The following is a 17,434-nucleotide window of genomic DNA, read 5'->3' on the forward strand; positions in this document are numbered from 1 at the left end:
ATTTGTTTGTAAAATTTAAAGAAATTGACAATTTGGCGACAAGTTTTATAAAATCCTGAGATTTATGGACATTCAATTTTAAAAATGTCGAAAATAAACAACGAAAGTGGTTAGTCCAATTACTGAAACGAAACCTACAAAACCAAAACCCTACAACAGCATATGTATATATGTGCGTATCTTTGTATGTACTTTCTTCAGACACATCCTATGTTACAACGGTCGATAGACCTTCCTGAAACCTGAAACAGACTAAGTACTTAGCTGTATATTTTGTTTCTTCTGTCTTATTTCGTTGGGACTTTAGTGGTATGTCTCTTGTAACTGTGATTTCAGCAAAAGCATTGAGTATATGCTTATATCACTTTTAAGGGGCTTACTCTTATCCTGTATATATCTCAGCGGGCATGCTTATCGACTTGGGCTAGCCATAAATCATTAAACGAGTGACCTATATAAATCACTTAATAAGATGACATCGGGGTACATATATAAATTGATCAAAAAGATCTTTTATGCTGTCTTAATATTTTTCACTTCAGCTCACTGTGTACACCGCGTTAGGGACGCGTTCTGTCAGTCGGATGTTATCGCAGGTGTTGTGATTCGATGTTAGACATCGTGTCATGTAATTCAACTCCGCGTAAATTGTAATGTTGGTTTTTATTTTCAATATTTGCTGGTAGAAGCTTCATACGTGTTTTAGTCTCAGGGGTGTGATATATGTTTAAGTAACTTATGACAGCATTGGCATTGATAACCGTGGGGTATGGGTGTGAACCTCAATATGCAGCCCGTTCGGATGTTTCATGTAAGGTTTTAAGGACTAGCTTCAGGGTTATGGGTGTTGCTACAGCTGTCCGTTTCCATATTTCCTAATTCGTACATTTCATTCATGTCTGACCACCATCATCCACAAAATTATCTTCAAAATGATTTGATTGCATTTGTGTATAATGTTCGTTCCTCCTGTAATGCATTCTCAGACATTGTATTGTATATCATTTAATCTGCAGTTACAATTGTTTTCTTTTTTTACTACACATTTTATTGTTTTTCGCAGCACCGTTTGCATATAATTCTCTTCTTATCTATTTTAGTTGTGTATAATTCAAATGACCATGCTATTACTATGGTTTACTTTGCTAATAATGCTTTGTGTGCATGTGTATTATACATACAACCATACGCTTAATTGATTATACTTAAAGGGCTAGGGTTTTTGGAGCTAGACTGTTCCTATTAGATCTTTGTCCATGTTTTAATATAATTGTTTGTGATTGTTTCACATTTAATTATAACAAACACCAATACGTATAAAGGTTATACTTTTTTATATATTGTTCTCGAATGTATATTCATACACGCATACATCTGGATATAAGACTAAAACATACAAAATCTATACACCTACAAAATTCAAACCCACGTTTATAAAACATAAGTTATTTATATTTAAGGTATGCACTTTCAAATTATACACAACGTCTTCATACTTACCTTAATATTCACCGTCATAGAAAATACAATTATTAAACAAATACAGCAGAAATTCAAGTGTTTTAATGCAAGTTACCTGATATTAATTATAATTTGACTGAAGTCAGAAAACTAACATACAATATCAGTCTATACGTAATTGCAATTAAGTTCTACTTACACAGTGCAACAATCAATATATTACTTTTTATACAAAAGTGCAGCATATATAAAGAAGAACTTGACTGAAACAAAACTGTATTCAGTATACTTACCAGTTTCGCCACTGAAGTTCAATTTAACAGTTTTGTTTGCTAGTACTAATACTGATGAAACATTTTGCTGGGTAATCAGAACTTCGCCATTGTAATAAATACTATAATTTGTGCTTGTCAGTGTCACAGCTAGATGGGTCCACTTGTGCAAGGAAGAATACGGTAAAGATACGTTCATAGAATTTCCATCCCTAAATTTAGACAAGAATAACCTTCAGACAAAAGAAAGAGCTAACAAGTAAAATAGGAATGAAAATGGAATTCGATGATAACACAATTTGCCTATTTTTATCCTTAAAAGATGAAATAAATTGTCATTGTATCATAGCTCGATGGTTTTTTTCTTAACAAATTTGGTGCAGGTAAATCGTATACACTGAGCTCAGGGTGCGGTAACCAAAAGTGTGAAGGTATTAAATACCCACACCCTAGTTACCGCACTGTTGGATAGGAAAGTATGCTAGTGTGTATGAACGTGTCTCTAACAGCAGATAGTGAAGTGCATTTTATTGATTATCTGCGCTTGCATTGGTTTATTTTACCTGAGCTTTACACATTTGTAAAGAAAGGATTTTAAGTAACCATTGACCTGCTGTTTATTGCAATGTGGAACCATATATGGATGGCTATGATACAAAACAGAAAGAACATTAAGGGGCCTCCATCGCCGAGTGGTTAAGGTCGCTAACTTCAACTCACTTGCCCCTCATCGATGTGGGTTCGAGCCTCACTCGGGGCGTTGAATTCTTCATGTGAGAAAGCCATCCAGCTGGCTTACGGAAGGTCGGTGGTTCTACCCAGGTGCCCGCTCGTGATGAAATAATGCACGGAGGGGCACCTGGGGTCTTCCTCCACCATTAAAGCTGGAAAGTCGCCATATGACATATCATGTGTCGGTGCGACGTTAAATCAAAAACAAAAAAAGAAAGAACATTAAAACTCGAGGGTAAAAAATTTATACTGGGGGGCTACGCCCCCTCGTACAAATCGTTTACCCATTGAGTTTCAATGCTCATTCTATTACTTATTCCGGTTTAAACTGGTTCGTATTACGATGTTTGTTTAAAAACAACAGCAAGGACCGAGACTGTCGAATCCCATTTTTATGACCAATGCACTAAGAAAGCTATAAACTGCATTTGCAATGTACAAATCCAAAGTGTTCTTTCTCAATGAAAATTGTTTGGTTTTTGCTAATCTTTCAGTTTCGGGTTAAATGAACAGTAGCATAATAAACGGACCGCTGACTAGCTTTTACAAAAAGAATATACTGCTACGTTACTTTTTAGATAAATATCTTCTCGTTAATACTGCTACGTTACTTACTAGATGGATATCTTCACTTTAATACTGCTACGTAACAAATATATCCTGCTTCTATGGAAAACACATCTCCTTAACGTTTTTTGGCTACAAGTATTTATATGTATAAAAGCAAAACGCTTTCAGATATAGTTTCACTAAAGCCAGTGAAAGCTAAGTATTAGCATTTTAGTTAGAGCTACCAATGTTGATTCCAAAAGATTAGAATATCTTTCTTTTATTTTCAAACAGCGTATATGGTCTTCATACCAGTATTGAGATTTATTGTGGAAGTTGAAACATCATTTTTTAAGAAATTTCAAAAGTTTTAAGAAATTTTAAAGAATTAGGTAAAACAATGTTTATACACAATCTTACCAGGAAGTAATAAGCGCATCTTCCAAAACAGATATAAAGAAACCGCTCTCTAAACGTATACCAAATTGAGACCCATTGCTTCTAAAGATCCATAGCAGAAAACTTATCTTGTCAAAGACTGTACTTGTGTTCAACTGAACAGCAATTTTCTGTGAATTCTGCTCGTTCAATATAATGTCATAATCTGTAACAAATAATTGCTATCTTATGTTCATGTTTCTGTTGTTCAAAAACAAAATGCTTGGCATTGTTCTACATCAGTATATAAATAAATGATTGATTAATATAAAATTATTATTTGCATCAGAGGAAACATGTTAAGCTTAATATCTGTAAATGATGAATTATTTATAGAACAACAATAATAAGAGTTGGCTATTTATGAACTGAACAGCGACATTCAAAACTAATTAAAAGGTAGAGCGGGAGCAGGGTGTTAACCCAGTCAAGTTGTGACTTAGGCTTTTCAAATTAAAGCATTTCTGGAAATGGGTCATACGCGAGCAATTTTGTGATCCTATTCCAAACGTAGTTTTTCCGAATTCGCATCTCCGACACGCAGTCTGTCCAATACGATCCTGATAGTAACCGATGGGGCATGGAGAACATGGCTGAACAGCCGTCAATGATGAATAGCCTACTGGACAAAGTTCTGAACAAAAGACAAAAAATCGACAACTGTTTCATATTTATAAAAAGCAAATAGATCAAGCACATAAAGGAACTACTATTGAAATAAATGCACACATACTATTATCTGGACGAAAGTGGTAACGAATGAGTAGTATCTGGGTAAATTGTTTGTCAGTCAGATCTATAACATATTGTTTTCCTCGAAACGTATAGATACTTTCAATTCATTGATATTGCTTGTGAAAATGTTTAAATCTAAGATGAAAACTACACACATCTGTACAGATCTACAATAGCTTAACTCTATCTAAGTATATGTACATATATGTCTAGTGTCACATGCCCAAAAGTAATCTATTGAAACATTTTTGGGAGGAGGTCTCTGAAAATAATAATATATTTTATAAGTATGATTTTATAGATGAAACAAGTATACAGAAGGTGTATAAATATACCCTTTTGGGGTGCTTCTTTCTTTATTTTACATGAATCAGTTGAACTTGGGGATAAGGCAGAGCCCAATACTTGCTTTTTATCTCTTTTCCACTTATTGTTCACATATTTCACATCAGGGTTGAATTCCGAGACAATATTCATATTTAAACTGTGTCCAAAATGTGTTCCTTTTTTATTGTAAAAACTCATCTGTGATTCATAAAAATCGATAAATGAAATTAACTAACAAATACGTCTGGTAGAGTTATTGTCTAAAAACATAACATTTCCATAAAATTTTCTCTATTATAGTGTGCAACTGGTTTTAGAGGTAAGCACTGGATAAGAAAAACAATAAAGAGAGATAACTTAATAAGGAAGAAGGATACAGCTATGGTTAATGCTCGTGACATGCTGTAAAATCTGGTAAATAAGCGTATACGCACTTTTATTCGCCTATTTATCATATGCGCTTAAACTCATATGCGCTTATATTTGATACTCGCGTATAGACAAACCGTGTGCGCCTAGTTGTGATATGTTTGGAAGATTGACAGTGCATACCTCGGTTGAGAAAACGAAAGCAAAACATGGACATTGACATGAGCAGTGAACTACTTTCTCTTTTATTTTATACAGTACTGATACATAATGAAAGCAAAATGATTATATTGCAAATAATGTTCAACCGCTCGGACCATTCAATCAATGTTCAACACTAAGAGGCCTTTTATCCACACTGTTTTCACAGATTTACAAAAGAATGATAAACTGTTATTACAACGCAAACAACTTTTCTTGTATTCAAACTTTTATTTTAATTTACTGATTTCTATTAAAAACATGATTATCGTAAACCATTAAAGTTTTACCAGGTCAAAGGCGTTAAAGTGTTTTAACACCCATCGGCTTTTCAACAAGTAAGCACATGTATTCATGATAAACAATTATTACGGTATAATACCGTTTATCACGCCTCTTTGCTGCAAATGTTGTTTGTTTACCAGTAATCAGATATGCGCCTACTTTCGAGACACAATTACAAAAAGAGCATGACATACGCTTGTTATCCCATACGGAATAACGGTAAGGCCGTATGCGATTACTTTTGATAAGCGCTTATATTCGAATATGCAATTATTTACCAGATTTTACATCATCTCATGCTAATCACTGCTGCCAAAGTTTTTGAAATATATCTATGAATGACAAAGTTACAGACGGATCGTAAATCCTGATGGACATTCAATAAAGGAATATAGATCAAAAAAGTAAAAGCGATTGATAAAAGGTTCTTGCAGGCGACAAATTGTCATTCTAAAATTTGATGCAAAGATTTGTCAAAATCCATCTATGAACAACAAAGTTACCCACCGGACACAAAATCGAATCCGACATAAGATAAAGGGAGAAAAAATAAATAAAACGGGAAGTTTTACGATATTTGCATGCGACATTTAATTATGTTATGTATGTCGCCCTAAAGGAGGAGGCGGCTATAAAAATAAATAATACAGAAATAAGGACAGTCTCATTTAAATCGTGTCTGTTCATGACAGGTATACACACTTAACAATTCCTTGATATCCAAAGGGTTTTTAATTACAACTTATCTGAAACCAACATTTAGTAAATACACACGTCAAGTAAAGTTAAACGTCATTTGCTGTCATCAATATGTTTTTGCACTGTTTGCTTAAAGAAAGGTGAGAAGGAAAAATACATGTACACCCTCTGTATTAACGGTTTAATGTCGAATCATAGTTTATCGCACATATTTATTAACTGCTCTTACCAACACACATGTCGGCAGATTTAGCACCTGTCGCATTTGTACTTGTTCCGTCTGGGCAACTTATACATGTAGTGGCACTATCAGAGTCCATATATGTGCCGACGGGACACTCCAAACAGCTTTTTGCTTCGTAGATTTCGGCGAGGTACATGCCCGCAGCACACGATTCTATAAAACATTATAGTTTACTTGGAATGTATAACATTTTTCAAATAAAAAATGTCTTCTTAAACCGTTTTAAGAGAAAACAACATTATACAAAAAGCATATACCAGTTAGAAATATTGAACAACATTTCTCAATCAGTTAAATACAATATGTGGGAACTTTAAGTATTTATGTGTTGATGTTAAACTTATTGTCTTTCATGCTGAACTTACATTGAAACCATTTAGAAGAATGTTGAACTTACTACATTTAAAACCGTCTTTCACCTGACCCCTTCCCTGACACTTATTTTCGGAGTATTCCGCTCTTGTAAATGAATCAGGAACGACCTCATACCCATTTAAGTTAAATGTACCGTCAACAGTGACAGCAGATTTAAAAATATCAGAAATCTGAAAAAGATTCTCTTCAAACATTAAAAGTTCATCCCAGTTTGAAACACTTCCGTTGACAGTCAGTGAAAATTTGACATGCACGGAAGACGCTTGTCTTTTTTTTCGGTTTTCGTATATATCCTTTTTCTTTCGAGTGACACCACATTCCACAGTTAGGTCATCATATCCGCATTCAGAATCAGTAAGGCAAGCTGGTGCTACGGCAGTTCCAATAAAATCTTGAAGAAGTACCAAGATTTGATTTTTAATTGCCTCTATAGTAGACAGGGAACTACAGTCCCCATAGTAATAGTACTCCACCGGAAGTAGATTAAGCCCAGGTCGACGAGTTCCTGTTATCGTACAGAAAACAATTAAGGTACGATGTAGGTTTGGCTAGTTTGAGGAAGTATCTTTTGAAACGTTATTATTATATTGTCGGTCCTATTCTCAGTCCCAAGATCAACATTTCAGACTTTTGACACCTACTGACCCCTTAGCCAAACAGGGTCATTTACTGAACACAGGCATTTATCCTATTGGTCCGAGAGCTCACGGACTTTTATTGCGTCAATTGAGGCCAAAAGAAGTTTATACATTTTTGGAAACAATATTTCATAACCTCCATGCAAATCTATTTCTTAAGTGTCAAACATGTGCATATCTATATTTTGTTCACTTATGTTTGTGGTAGGGGAGGTAACGCTCGCTTGTAAAAATTAGGGGGTCGGGTAAAGTTTACATCTACTAGCTTTTTCACTGTTTAACTACAGTAGCTATATGATTGTCAGTAAATGTATATATGTCAACCAATGTCAGCAAAAAGAAATTCATCAAAAAGCAATGAAGGGCAAACTTGATGTTTAAGGTCAAAGGTCAAACTTATGTACAAATCACAAAATTGGCATATCTAAAATTTATTTTTATTCTTAAAAATTAGTTTGTTATCATAAGTCACTCAGTTTATATATGTAATGTGTATATTTCAGTCAAAGTCAGAAATGCAAATCTTATTGCAAAACGTCAAAGTCATCCCTGATAATTAAAGGTCAAAGTTCATTTTCATGCAAAAAAATGAAATATTTTTTCTAACGTTTTTAATATATATTTACATTGTTAGTCACTGAAGTTAATTTGTTTACTATCTGTATGTCAGGCAAAGTCAACAGTGCAAAGGTTACCTCAAAACTGCCAAGGGTAAAGCTTATATCAAAGGTCAAAGGTCAAATTTGTGTGAAAAAAAAATGCACGAATAGTTTCCTGTTATGCACGAATAGTCTCCCCTATTACAAACATAAGTGAACAAAATATAGATAGCCACGGCTTTGACACTTAAGAAATGGGTTTTCATAGAGGATATGAAATATTGTTTCCAAAAATGTATAAACTTCTTTTAGCCTCAATTGTTGCAATAAAAGTCCGCGAGCTCTCGGACCATATTGGGTTGGCGGACTGTTGGCAAAACGTTATTAAACCTTTTGAGTTAACATCGTTTCAGTCTCAATGTCAATATGGCAACACCAGCGAAATGAACATAAACAAAGAATTATAGAGTATGAAAAATTATGTGTTCAAACAGTGTCAAAAGTTTATTTATAAACCCGAGAGCTTATGGATTTTAAATAACCCTTTTTCAATGGTAGCATAAATCAAAACAATACAATAATGGCATAAATTCCGCCGGTATAGATCGGAATATATGATATACTAAATGAACATATCGATAAGATCTGGTTAATTGATAACAAATGCTAGTGATTAGTGTAATCTCAAAATAATACGCTTCTGATATGTTATCACCTATTCTACCAGAAGAGCAACATGTGGTATTTGTGAAAGTAGAAAATAGTGATTATAGAAAAAGGGAGCGCGTTTGATTTGTTACCTTGTATTTTTTCTGATAAAGCAGTGGAAAAATTGTTTGATATAATGTTGATTAAAAGCTATGTTCAAATGCCTGAAATGCTAAATTAAGATTTATATACCTATTTAAAATGACATATATTCGGGCCGTCAGATTATGTACTTTTTCAAAGATATTATTTTTGCACCGGCTTTACGAAACCCGTAATTAATACAAAATATGCATTTGTTGAAATTATGGTAGTAACCTTATAAAATATGTTTATAACTAGAGAGGGAGCTGTTGGATTTATTGGGGGATGTTTAAATTACAAAAAATGCCGATACCAAAACAAACATTTAAAGTTTCGCACGGCAAATGAAATTGTTAATAATAATTTTCATCCGTTTTCTGATACTGCCATTGCTGCTCTTATTAGAATTTTGTTAGCAGTTTTGTCAATTATAGGAATATAAATAAAAAATCAAAGAGGAAAATTAAACGATTGAAATTAAATTAAACGACGAATGAAAATAAATCAAGGACGTACTGTATAAACTATAGCTATAACTACACTGTTAGGGTCCCGAAAAGGTTTTTTTTAGAAATCATAGTTCTATACTACTTTAAAAATAAGAGAGTGAAACAAGATGAAATTTGAAAACAAAAAGAAAATGTATCATAATAACGATCGGGTGTAAATAATTATGTTGTTAGCCGCTATTTGCGATTTTTGGTAGGAATATGTATTTTACTATATTTGTTCACATGGGCGTAACATTTTTGTATAAGGAACCGATTTTCTTTAATCAAAAGTTGATATTGTAGATTGATATTTTCACTATGTAATAAAACATGCATAGTAGTGTACGTATAGCTGAATTATTCGTTCAGATGTTCAAGGGGTGTTAATTGGCGTTTTTAAATATATGTCACTGTGACTTTAACCTTGGCCCTATATTGACCACAAAACAATAACGGTAGGAAATCATTCAATGAGATTTCATGACTGTATGCAAAAGCGTTTACTTACTTATCAAGCGAAAAATATCCAATTTCGAGGTCACTGTAACCTTGACCTATGGTCTTATGACCCAAACGCAATAGGGTTCCTCTGCAAACTGACCATGTTCAATAAATTTATAACGTAGTATGACTGTGTGTTTAAGCGTTTTAGTAATTGAGCAGAAGCCGCTTCTAGACTCTAGGTCATTGTGGGTATGAACTTTGATTTTAATAGCGATTGTCTACTTTCTGACAATTGACAACCATCATATGAGGTTTAACTATTGTAAAACCAAGCATTCTCTAGATATTGACTGGAAACCAATTGGTCAACCGACCGACCGACAGAGCTATAAACAAGAGCGACAATTAGCAAAATCTTATATTCCTTTTTCTTCGAAGGGGATCGTAACAATAGTTAAATATATATCTAATGTCTCTATCAAAAGTATTTTTGATTCTTTAACACAGAATGAGGAAATGAATGGAGCTGATCAAAAATTTATTTAATGTGAAACAATTGGAGAATAGCTATACAAACTCGTGCAATCCGGGACTGTGTCGGGATTCCATAATCCCGATGAAAGACAGAAAATCTGTCCATTGAATTGATAGGACAAGTCAAAACCCTCATTACATAACACGTAAACAATTGGTTGGCCGTCATTTGTGTACGCAAGTGCGCCATTTTGTGGTTTACTAAGGTTCTTCGGACAGACCTCGGCTAAAAAGATAAAAACAAAAAAAAAATCTTATTTGATGACAACAAAATAGTGAATTGTATTCAAGTAAACAAGTGAAAATATATCAGATGTTTTAGACAATTTCATTAATATTCGAAAAGATTTCGTAACAAGCTGAAAAAATAACAGCTTATGTGAATGAAGTTTGTATGATCTGATACAGGAGTTTTGTTTGACTGTCTATTCAAATGTTTGAAACATGAGCTAATGTGATTAATTCAACAGTTTAGAAGCAATAAACATCTATAATTGTTTTAATTTAGAGTGACAATAGTTCTGACTTACAGTACGAAGGGAACAAAAACCTTCTTTTTCGATGAATCTATGACAGACGTAATACAGTTATATCCCAATAATTTTTTTTTTGAAGCAAAAACAAAACTCAAAAACATGATTAATGTAACGACCTTCTGAAAACGTTATATGTTATTTCAAACACTAAAATTGAAACACAGAGCATCTTAAACACAGTCAGGGAGCAATGCATCACAAAGTAGGCCCGCAACACAAAATAACTGTTGTAGGAAGACAAAACGAACGAGTTGCTGCAAAAATCTACCAAAACTAACATTTCAACTATATGCCAAAATACACAGGAATAGATAGCGGGGTTCGGTATTGGAGGACGTACCTTCACAGTATGGCTGAACTGTTCCCTCAAACTTCCAACTTGTTGATGGTGAAGTACCAGAGAACGTAACTTCACACATAATTTTATTAGGACCTTTCAACGTTAGAGAAGCTTGCCGAGGACAAGACGGAATGCATGTGTCACCCCATTTATATGATGTACAAAGAAATTCTAGCCTTGTGTCATCGAAAGAATACTTTGGTTGGTTACAATAAACAGCTAGAAATAAAAACAGAATAATGAAAAACATAATAAGTCGTTTTAAATTCAAATTTCGTTAATATTAATATGCAAATTGCCGAAAGTTATACTAATTGCTCATAAGGAATTCTAAAAGCCCAGAACAAAATTCATCAATTTATGAATTCCAATGCAAGGTTTGTTTGACTGTTTGTTCTGGATTAAGTGTCATATTTTAATTAATTTCATTTATATCACGATATCCATTTAATACTGTTGAAAAATGGCGTTAAACCCAAAATAAACAAACAAACGAAGGGCAGTTAACCTTACTAGTTCGTATTCTGTACTTATCCTCATGTAACTGCCAGTTTGAGAACTGAATAATTTCAGACAAAATGCCTTTCACTCGTAAATTTCAATCAAAATATATGCGCTGTCTCTGTAATGCTAAGCGGGCGTGTTTCATTGCAATATACACAAAGGATCCTCCTAAATAAAACAAAATATGCTAGGTATGGGTATTAAACATCCATGACATGACATTTTAGATTAATGCTTTTATTAAATTATACATCTTTAAACGACATGTGTACATATCGGTTCAATAATATTTTGGCTTAATTCTTATTTATTCAAGGAGAACTTAAACTTAATGAAGATCTATATTACTTTAACGTTTACCAGTATATGTTTGTTACTCAGATCCCCTGTTATCCTAACCTGCTGAAGTGCACACTTTTTAATCTGTACAGCCTCTTTTGTCATTATTAGACCCTTAGTAAAAAAAAACGTGCTTTGCATTTCTAGAAATTTCAGCTGTCGCTATTATCCTGTCATTATCTTTCTACTTTATGTCAGTCTAGATCCTTCCGATGCTTCTTTATTAAGATTATATTCTCGTTTGAGCTTAAGAACACAATCAGCTGAATGTATTGTTCACTGCATGTTAAAGTCAATTTTGTCAAATCCATAAAGTCAATTTTGTCAAATCCATCCAAATTTTCTTTACGTTCTCTTGCTGATTGTAGACATTATTAATTAATGATATTAATCCTAACCCAGGTCCTTCTGACACTAACTCAGATTCTCCTCAGGGATGTCTACTTCCTTTATAAGTAGTAAAATGCACTTAAAAGTTCAAAGTATTATCCCTTAAATAGACCTTTTCGAATCTCAGCCTTATAGAATTCTATTATTTAGGGACAGACTTTTCGAACTTCTTCTGGGGCTGGAATTTGTTTTGGAGCGAATATATTATTTTGTTTCTATGAAAGTCAGATTGCTTTTTTAGAGTAAACCGAAGGTGATTTCTTATTTTTCTAAAACATTTTTGTCACACCTTTGTTATTCAAAATCTAATAAAACACTTTAAAAGTAAACATTCTGTATCGAGTAATTTTCTTTGGTACAAATGAAATAGCTAAATGCAAGTCTTCACGTCCTGTGTAAGAGTTGTTATCAATAATATGGTCACCTTAATTCTAGTTTCTTTATAAGTGTAAGAGGTTGTCTCTCTCTGAAAAGTTTGAAAATTGTGGATGGCAAGTTTTGATTTCTAAGAGGATTTGAACCCTGGAATATGGTTGTCTGGCACTGTAGATTTAAGTTACATTATGCCAAATTAATCAATAAAGATAGTCTTTACTAGGAATTTTTATTCGGGTGCGAGACCCTTGTAGCAAGTAGTATTAGAGATGATTTTGAATATTTCAAAAGCTAACGGCTGAATTTTATTGCGTCTTTTAAGGATAGAATTATCTATATAGTCTTATCAATAATAAGAAAAAATATATATAAACTCATAAGGTAGTGCTCCCTTCCCCGTCGCCGTGCTCTTACGCCTATTTACACAGGGGTTTACTATCTCAAACGAAGATACTCTTATTCAAAATGTTGATCTGCCTTTCAGTAATGATCGTATCGATAGAATTACATGAACAGTTGTAATCTTTGTACGTTATCGTCTCTGTGCTACTTGACATAGAATTTTTTGTACTGAAAGGTAGAACTCTTATTTCGTTACAAAAGTCGTGGCTGTATGCTTCTATCGCTTTTCAATTTAATAACGAACATTGAACTCTCCTTGAAGAAAACATTGATACAGCTCATAAAAAATCAAGCACGGTCGCCATCACAGACGTCTTTAGTAAAAATGTTTAAAAATAGCAGACCATAATGTTTGATTTTAGACACCCTGAAAGGTAACCGTTGATACCATGTAGAACAGAGTTCTACAGAACATCTTTTTCTCCCTCCACAGCACGGAAATGGAACGGTTTAATAGCTAATATCACAGACCGAACAATAATTTGTTCTTTCATAAATGTCTTAAATGCTAGCGTAATACTCTATTAAGAACTGATCAGCATAAGTTCCAGATGCTTCAAACGTGCCTAAAAAGTACTGTATGGCGGCTGTAAAAAGAACTCCTCGTACTTGGATTAAAGGAGTTCATCACAATATTTTGTGCGCAGCTCAATCGCGCAGCAAGCTATATCCACTGTAAAGTTCAGAATTCGCCGCCGAAAGTGCATAATTGTCGGATATGCAGCGCACTCGCGCAAAATATATCGTATGTACTGACAATATAGGTCGTGCATCCATATTTTACCTTTAAAAGTGATGGTGTTTTATTGGAGGAGTAGTTGTAGGAAGTGCTCGAATCGAATACATTGTGGACAGCCAATTTGAAAGTAAACTATTTCGTCCAGTAATGATGCAGCTGACTCCAAGTCAAATAAAATTCCAGAAAATCTTAACGTAGATATATCTCCACCAAGTTCAACGTGACTTCCTAAAAAAGTTGTTATACTTTTTGTGCCCCATCCCGCATTTCACGTAGTAAGACCAGAGTTATGGCCCTTGATAGTCAAATTGTACATAAAGGGTCTAAACATTTGTGTCGCATGTACCTCAAAATTATATGCGCCAAGAGTCATGAAACCACACAAGAATTAAATTCAGCATGCGAAGTTGTGCACCAGTGCTTTTATTTGAGGTTTCACTCAATAAAAACAGATTTATGTCCCTTGACGTGGTTTGATATGTGCGTAAATGGGATGTGAAAGCTTGTGTAGCACGTATCTGAAAAAAGTATTTGACCTAGAGGCATGCAGCCTTAAAGGAGCATTATTCTGCATGTGAGTAAGAATATTGGTTAAGGAACTGATAATAACATTGTGCAATTTGTTTTGTAAGGAAAAAAAATGTTCATAATTTTTAGGTGGGTGGGGTAATGAAAAAATACTTTTGTGGGTGGAGTGAATATTTTTTAATTTTTCTTGAAAACAAGCACAGGTTGATATTATTTTTTGGTTTAGATTTTTTTGTCTTAGTTCTAGCTTACATAATATAAAATTTGGAAAAATTCTGTCCGCTAGATTTTTCCTATCATTTAGAAATACTTCGTGTTTTTCTCAGTTTCAGATACTTTCGATATCTGTCAAAAGTAATTTTTCTGAGTTAATATATCTATATGTTGACATTTTATGCATAGTTATAGTGGTGTTATTAATTCGGATGCATAAACAGTAACATCAGAGTGAAACTTCGAATAAATAATTGTTTGCAGTAGTTTTATTATGACATGTCTGTACTGTTTCTTCAGACAAAAATACCGATTTGGTGTTCTTAATAAACTTTGAATATTGAAAAAAGAAGCACGGGTACCTATCATTTTTATTTTTTATTTTAACTTGTCATACATCAATCTATAAATATGCAAAGTTATAAAAAATTCTGTCCGCTAGAAATAATTGTGAAAAACATCTTTAAGTGTATTTTTTTTCTGGCCGATTAGGATCATGGAGTCCATCCAATAGCTGTGCAGTACAGTTCTGCTTAAGCCGGTGCAAAGAGGCATTAGAGGTGTTGCATATTTCATTACCTCCAATGAACACACACATTTAAACCGGGTCTACTATTATTCTGTTTCGTTGCATTTTACGCTTGCAAAGGATCTTTTAACATATTTTATTGCTAAAAGTTCATTAAAAAAATCTGTAGTAGAATCTCTATAGTGCAGTTGTGATTTGGTCAGAACATTCAGTTCTTTCCTTTTAACCTGTTCCAGCTACACCCAACAAAGACAAATCTTTTGACAAACCTCAACAGCTAAGAACCTTTAATTCGACAAAGAATATGTCTTTCGAACAAAAAACCCCGAAAAACAGGCCATTAAACGCTCAGCAATTCAAAGCAGCGACAATGGGTTAGTACTATTATTGAGTGGAGGTCGAGTAGCTATATAACATTTTATGTTATTATTATTATTATTATTATTATACCAGATTTATATAGCGCCCTTTTCATGATCAATTTCACGTTCAAAGGCGCTTTACATAGTTCAAATGCGCCGCAACAGGGCGCAAAATTCTTCCCTACTAGTACAGGACACAGAGCGATCTGACCAGAGGGACAGAGTGAGACAAAAGCCCCACGACAGAGAGATCAGAAATCAGATCAGGCTTGTCCGGCACTTAGCCAAAGCTCGTTGTAAATTTAGACAGCCTGGTTCTTTAACGTGCCCAGTGTATAGCACTAATACACGCAAGGACTGCCTGGGTTCCTGACCAGTACACCTCTAGTTGGGTGGGAAACACTGAAAAGCGTTTCTGAAAATTCCCGAGTAGCTGCCGGGGATCGAACCCCAGACCTCAGGATTGGAAGGCCAGTGTGCAAACCACTGAGCTATCCGTCCACCACATGTTCTTTTCTTCCATTTCAGGAGCTTTTTTCTTTTTTTTCAACATTTGTCTATTTTCCCCTCATTTCATATTTTCTTCTAACTTTTCTTAATATGTTTCATTCAACAGTGCATATCTTTTTACAATCTGCTATAGAATAGTATTTTAAATATATGTACTTAAAACATTTAAGTGAAAGGATGCAAATAAATTACACTAACATCTTTCCTCGTCCTACTATACTTGTTGCAATGATGTTTAAGTTATGTGCTTACATTTACTGTTTAAACTAACAATTGAGGGAGATTTCACATAGTTTAATACTTTGATATTTGGCACTCTATAGATTGAAATGTATTTCTGTAAAAATTATATAGGTTGATATATATTTAAATTGTTACACATTTCAGACTGAAATTTGCTATGAGACTATTAAGAGACTATTCAAGAGATAACATAGAGCAAAGCCGTGTAAAAAGTATATAGAGGTTATATATCTAGAATAATTTCAAACTGGCGTAGCCAGAGTATATCACACACGAGTGTGACCGATTTGTTTTCTTGTTTGCTTTGCTATACCTTTTAGACAAAACAGGAAAAGCAATATTTCTGGGCGTATGTATGGCGCAAAAAAATTATGGACCTGACGTCATTAAGTTACCGTGCTTAATGTGATACTAAATGGGAAATAAATAGAAAGAGTTATCCTACGCCTCTAATAAACGATAAAGTATGTGTGAATTAAGAATAACAACGTACTGTTATATCTTTTCGATTCTGAAACGTCTATTTTATTAATTGTAGACTATATGTTGTAGTTTACTATCTCACGCTCCCGGTGCCTATATGGCACATAATTATACGTAGACGTGACCTTTTAAATCAGAACATACGTTTAGATAAAGCTCATACATAAATAAAATGTATATTATGCAATGTATTCTAAATTTAAACACATTTAACAGTGAAGTATGTTTATGTTGAAGTACCTTCTACATTGATGGTTATTGAGCATGTGACAATTGACGGATTGCCTGCTGTATCCACTGCCCTATAGTCAACCACCGTTGTCCCGATACTTATATTCGAACCAGCAGGAGGACCTGACAACTGTTCTATAGTGATATCATCCCGGCTGTCTGCGTTGTCATTTGCAGTTGGAACAACCCACGTGACTTGAGCAGTATCCAAACCTCGATCAGCGTAAAATGTTTGATACGTCTTGCAGTTCAATATAGTTGGGGGTGTGATATCTGTTTCATTAAACATATATAATGAGTCAGTGGAACGCATTGCTTGCCAAACTTTAATAGGGCTATAATACCATATTTGTGCTATTAACCACAATATACAAATTTCAAAGACATCCAATCACGTTGAAATAAGACCCGACGCGACTGAGTCTAGCTGTACTCACTGATGGTAACTACTAATCACTTGTGTGAAGTTTCAATAAATTGTGTCAGTTGGATGAGGAGATATGGTGGGCATAAATTTTTGTCTAC

General features: G+C 34.0%; 1 protein-coding gene across 1 annotated transcript in view; it reads right to left on the reverse strand.

The window, feature by feature from the left end:
* The window catches only part of LOC123558382 (sushi, von Willebrand factor type A, EGF and pentraxin domain-containing protein 1-like), a 109,537-nt gene that overhangs the window by 34,423 nt on the left and 57,680 nt on the right, over window positions 1-17,434 (reverse strand). The window contains exons 17-24 of the mRNA XM_045350266.2: window positions 16,919-17,182; window positions 11,062-11,280; window positions 10,229-10,411; window positions 6,710-7,192; window positions 6,298-6,465; window positions 3,934-4,086; window positions 3,435-3,618; window positions 1,755-1,945 (exon numbers count right to left, since the gene is read on the reverse strand). Of these exons, the coding sequence (XP_045206201.2) occupies window positions 1,755-1,945; window positions 3,435-3,618; window positions 3,934-4,086; window positions 6,298-6,465; window positions 6,710-7,192; window positions 10,229-10,411; window positions 11,062-11,280; window positions 16,919-17,182 (1,845 nt within the window). The remainder of the gene's footprint in view (window positions 1-1,754; window positions 1,946-3,434; window positions 3,619-3,933; window positions 4,087-6,297; window positions 6,466-6,709; window positions 7,193-10,228; window positions 10,412-11,061; window positions 11,281-16,918; window positions 17,183-17,434) is intronic.

This window comes from Mercenaria mercenaria, chromosome 15, assembly GCF_021730395.1.
Source record: "Mercenaria mercenaria strain notata chromosome 15, MADL_Memer_1, whole genome shotgun sequence".
Classification (NCBI taxonomy): Eukaryota; Metazoa; Mollusca; class Bivalvia; order Venerida; family Veneridae; genus Mercenaria; species Mercenaria mercenaria.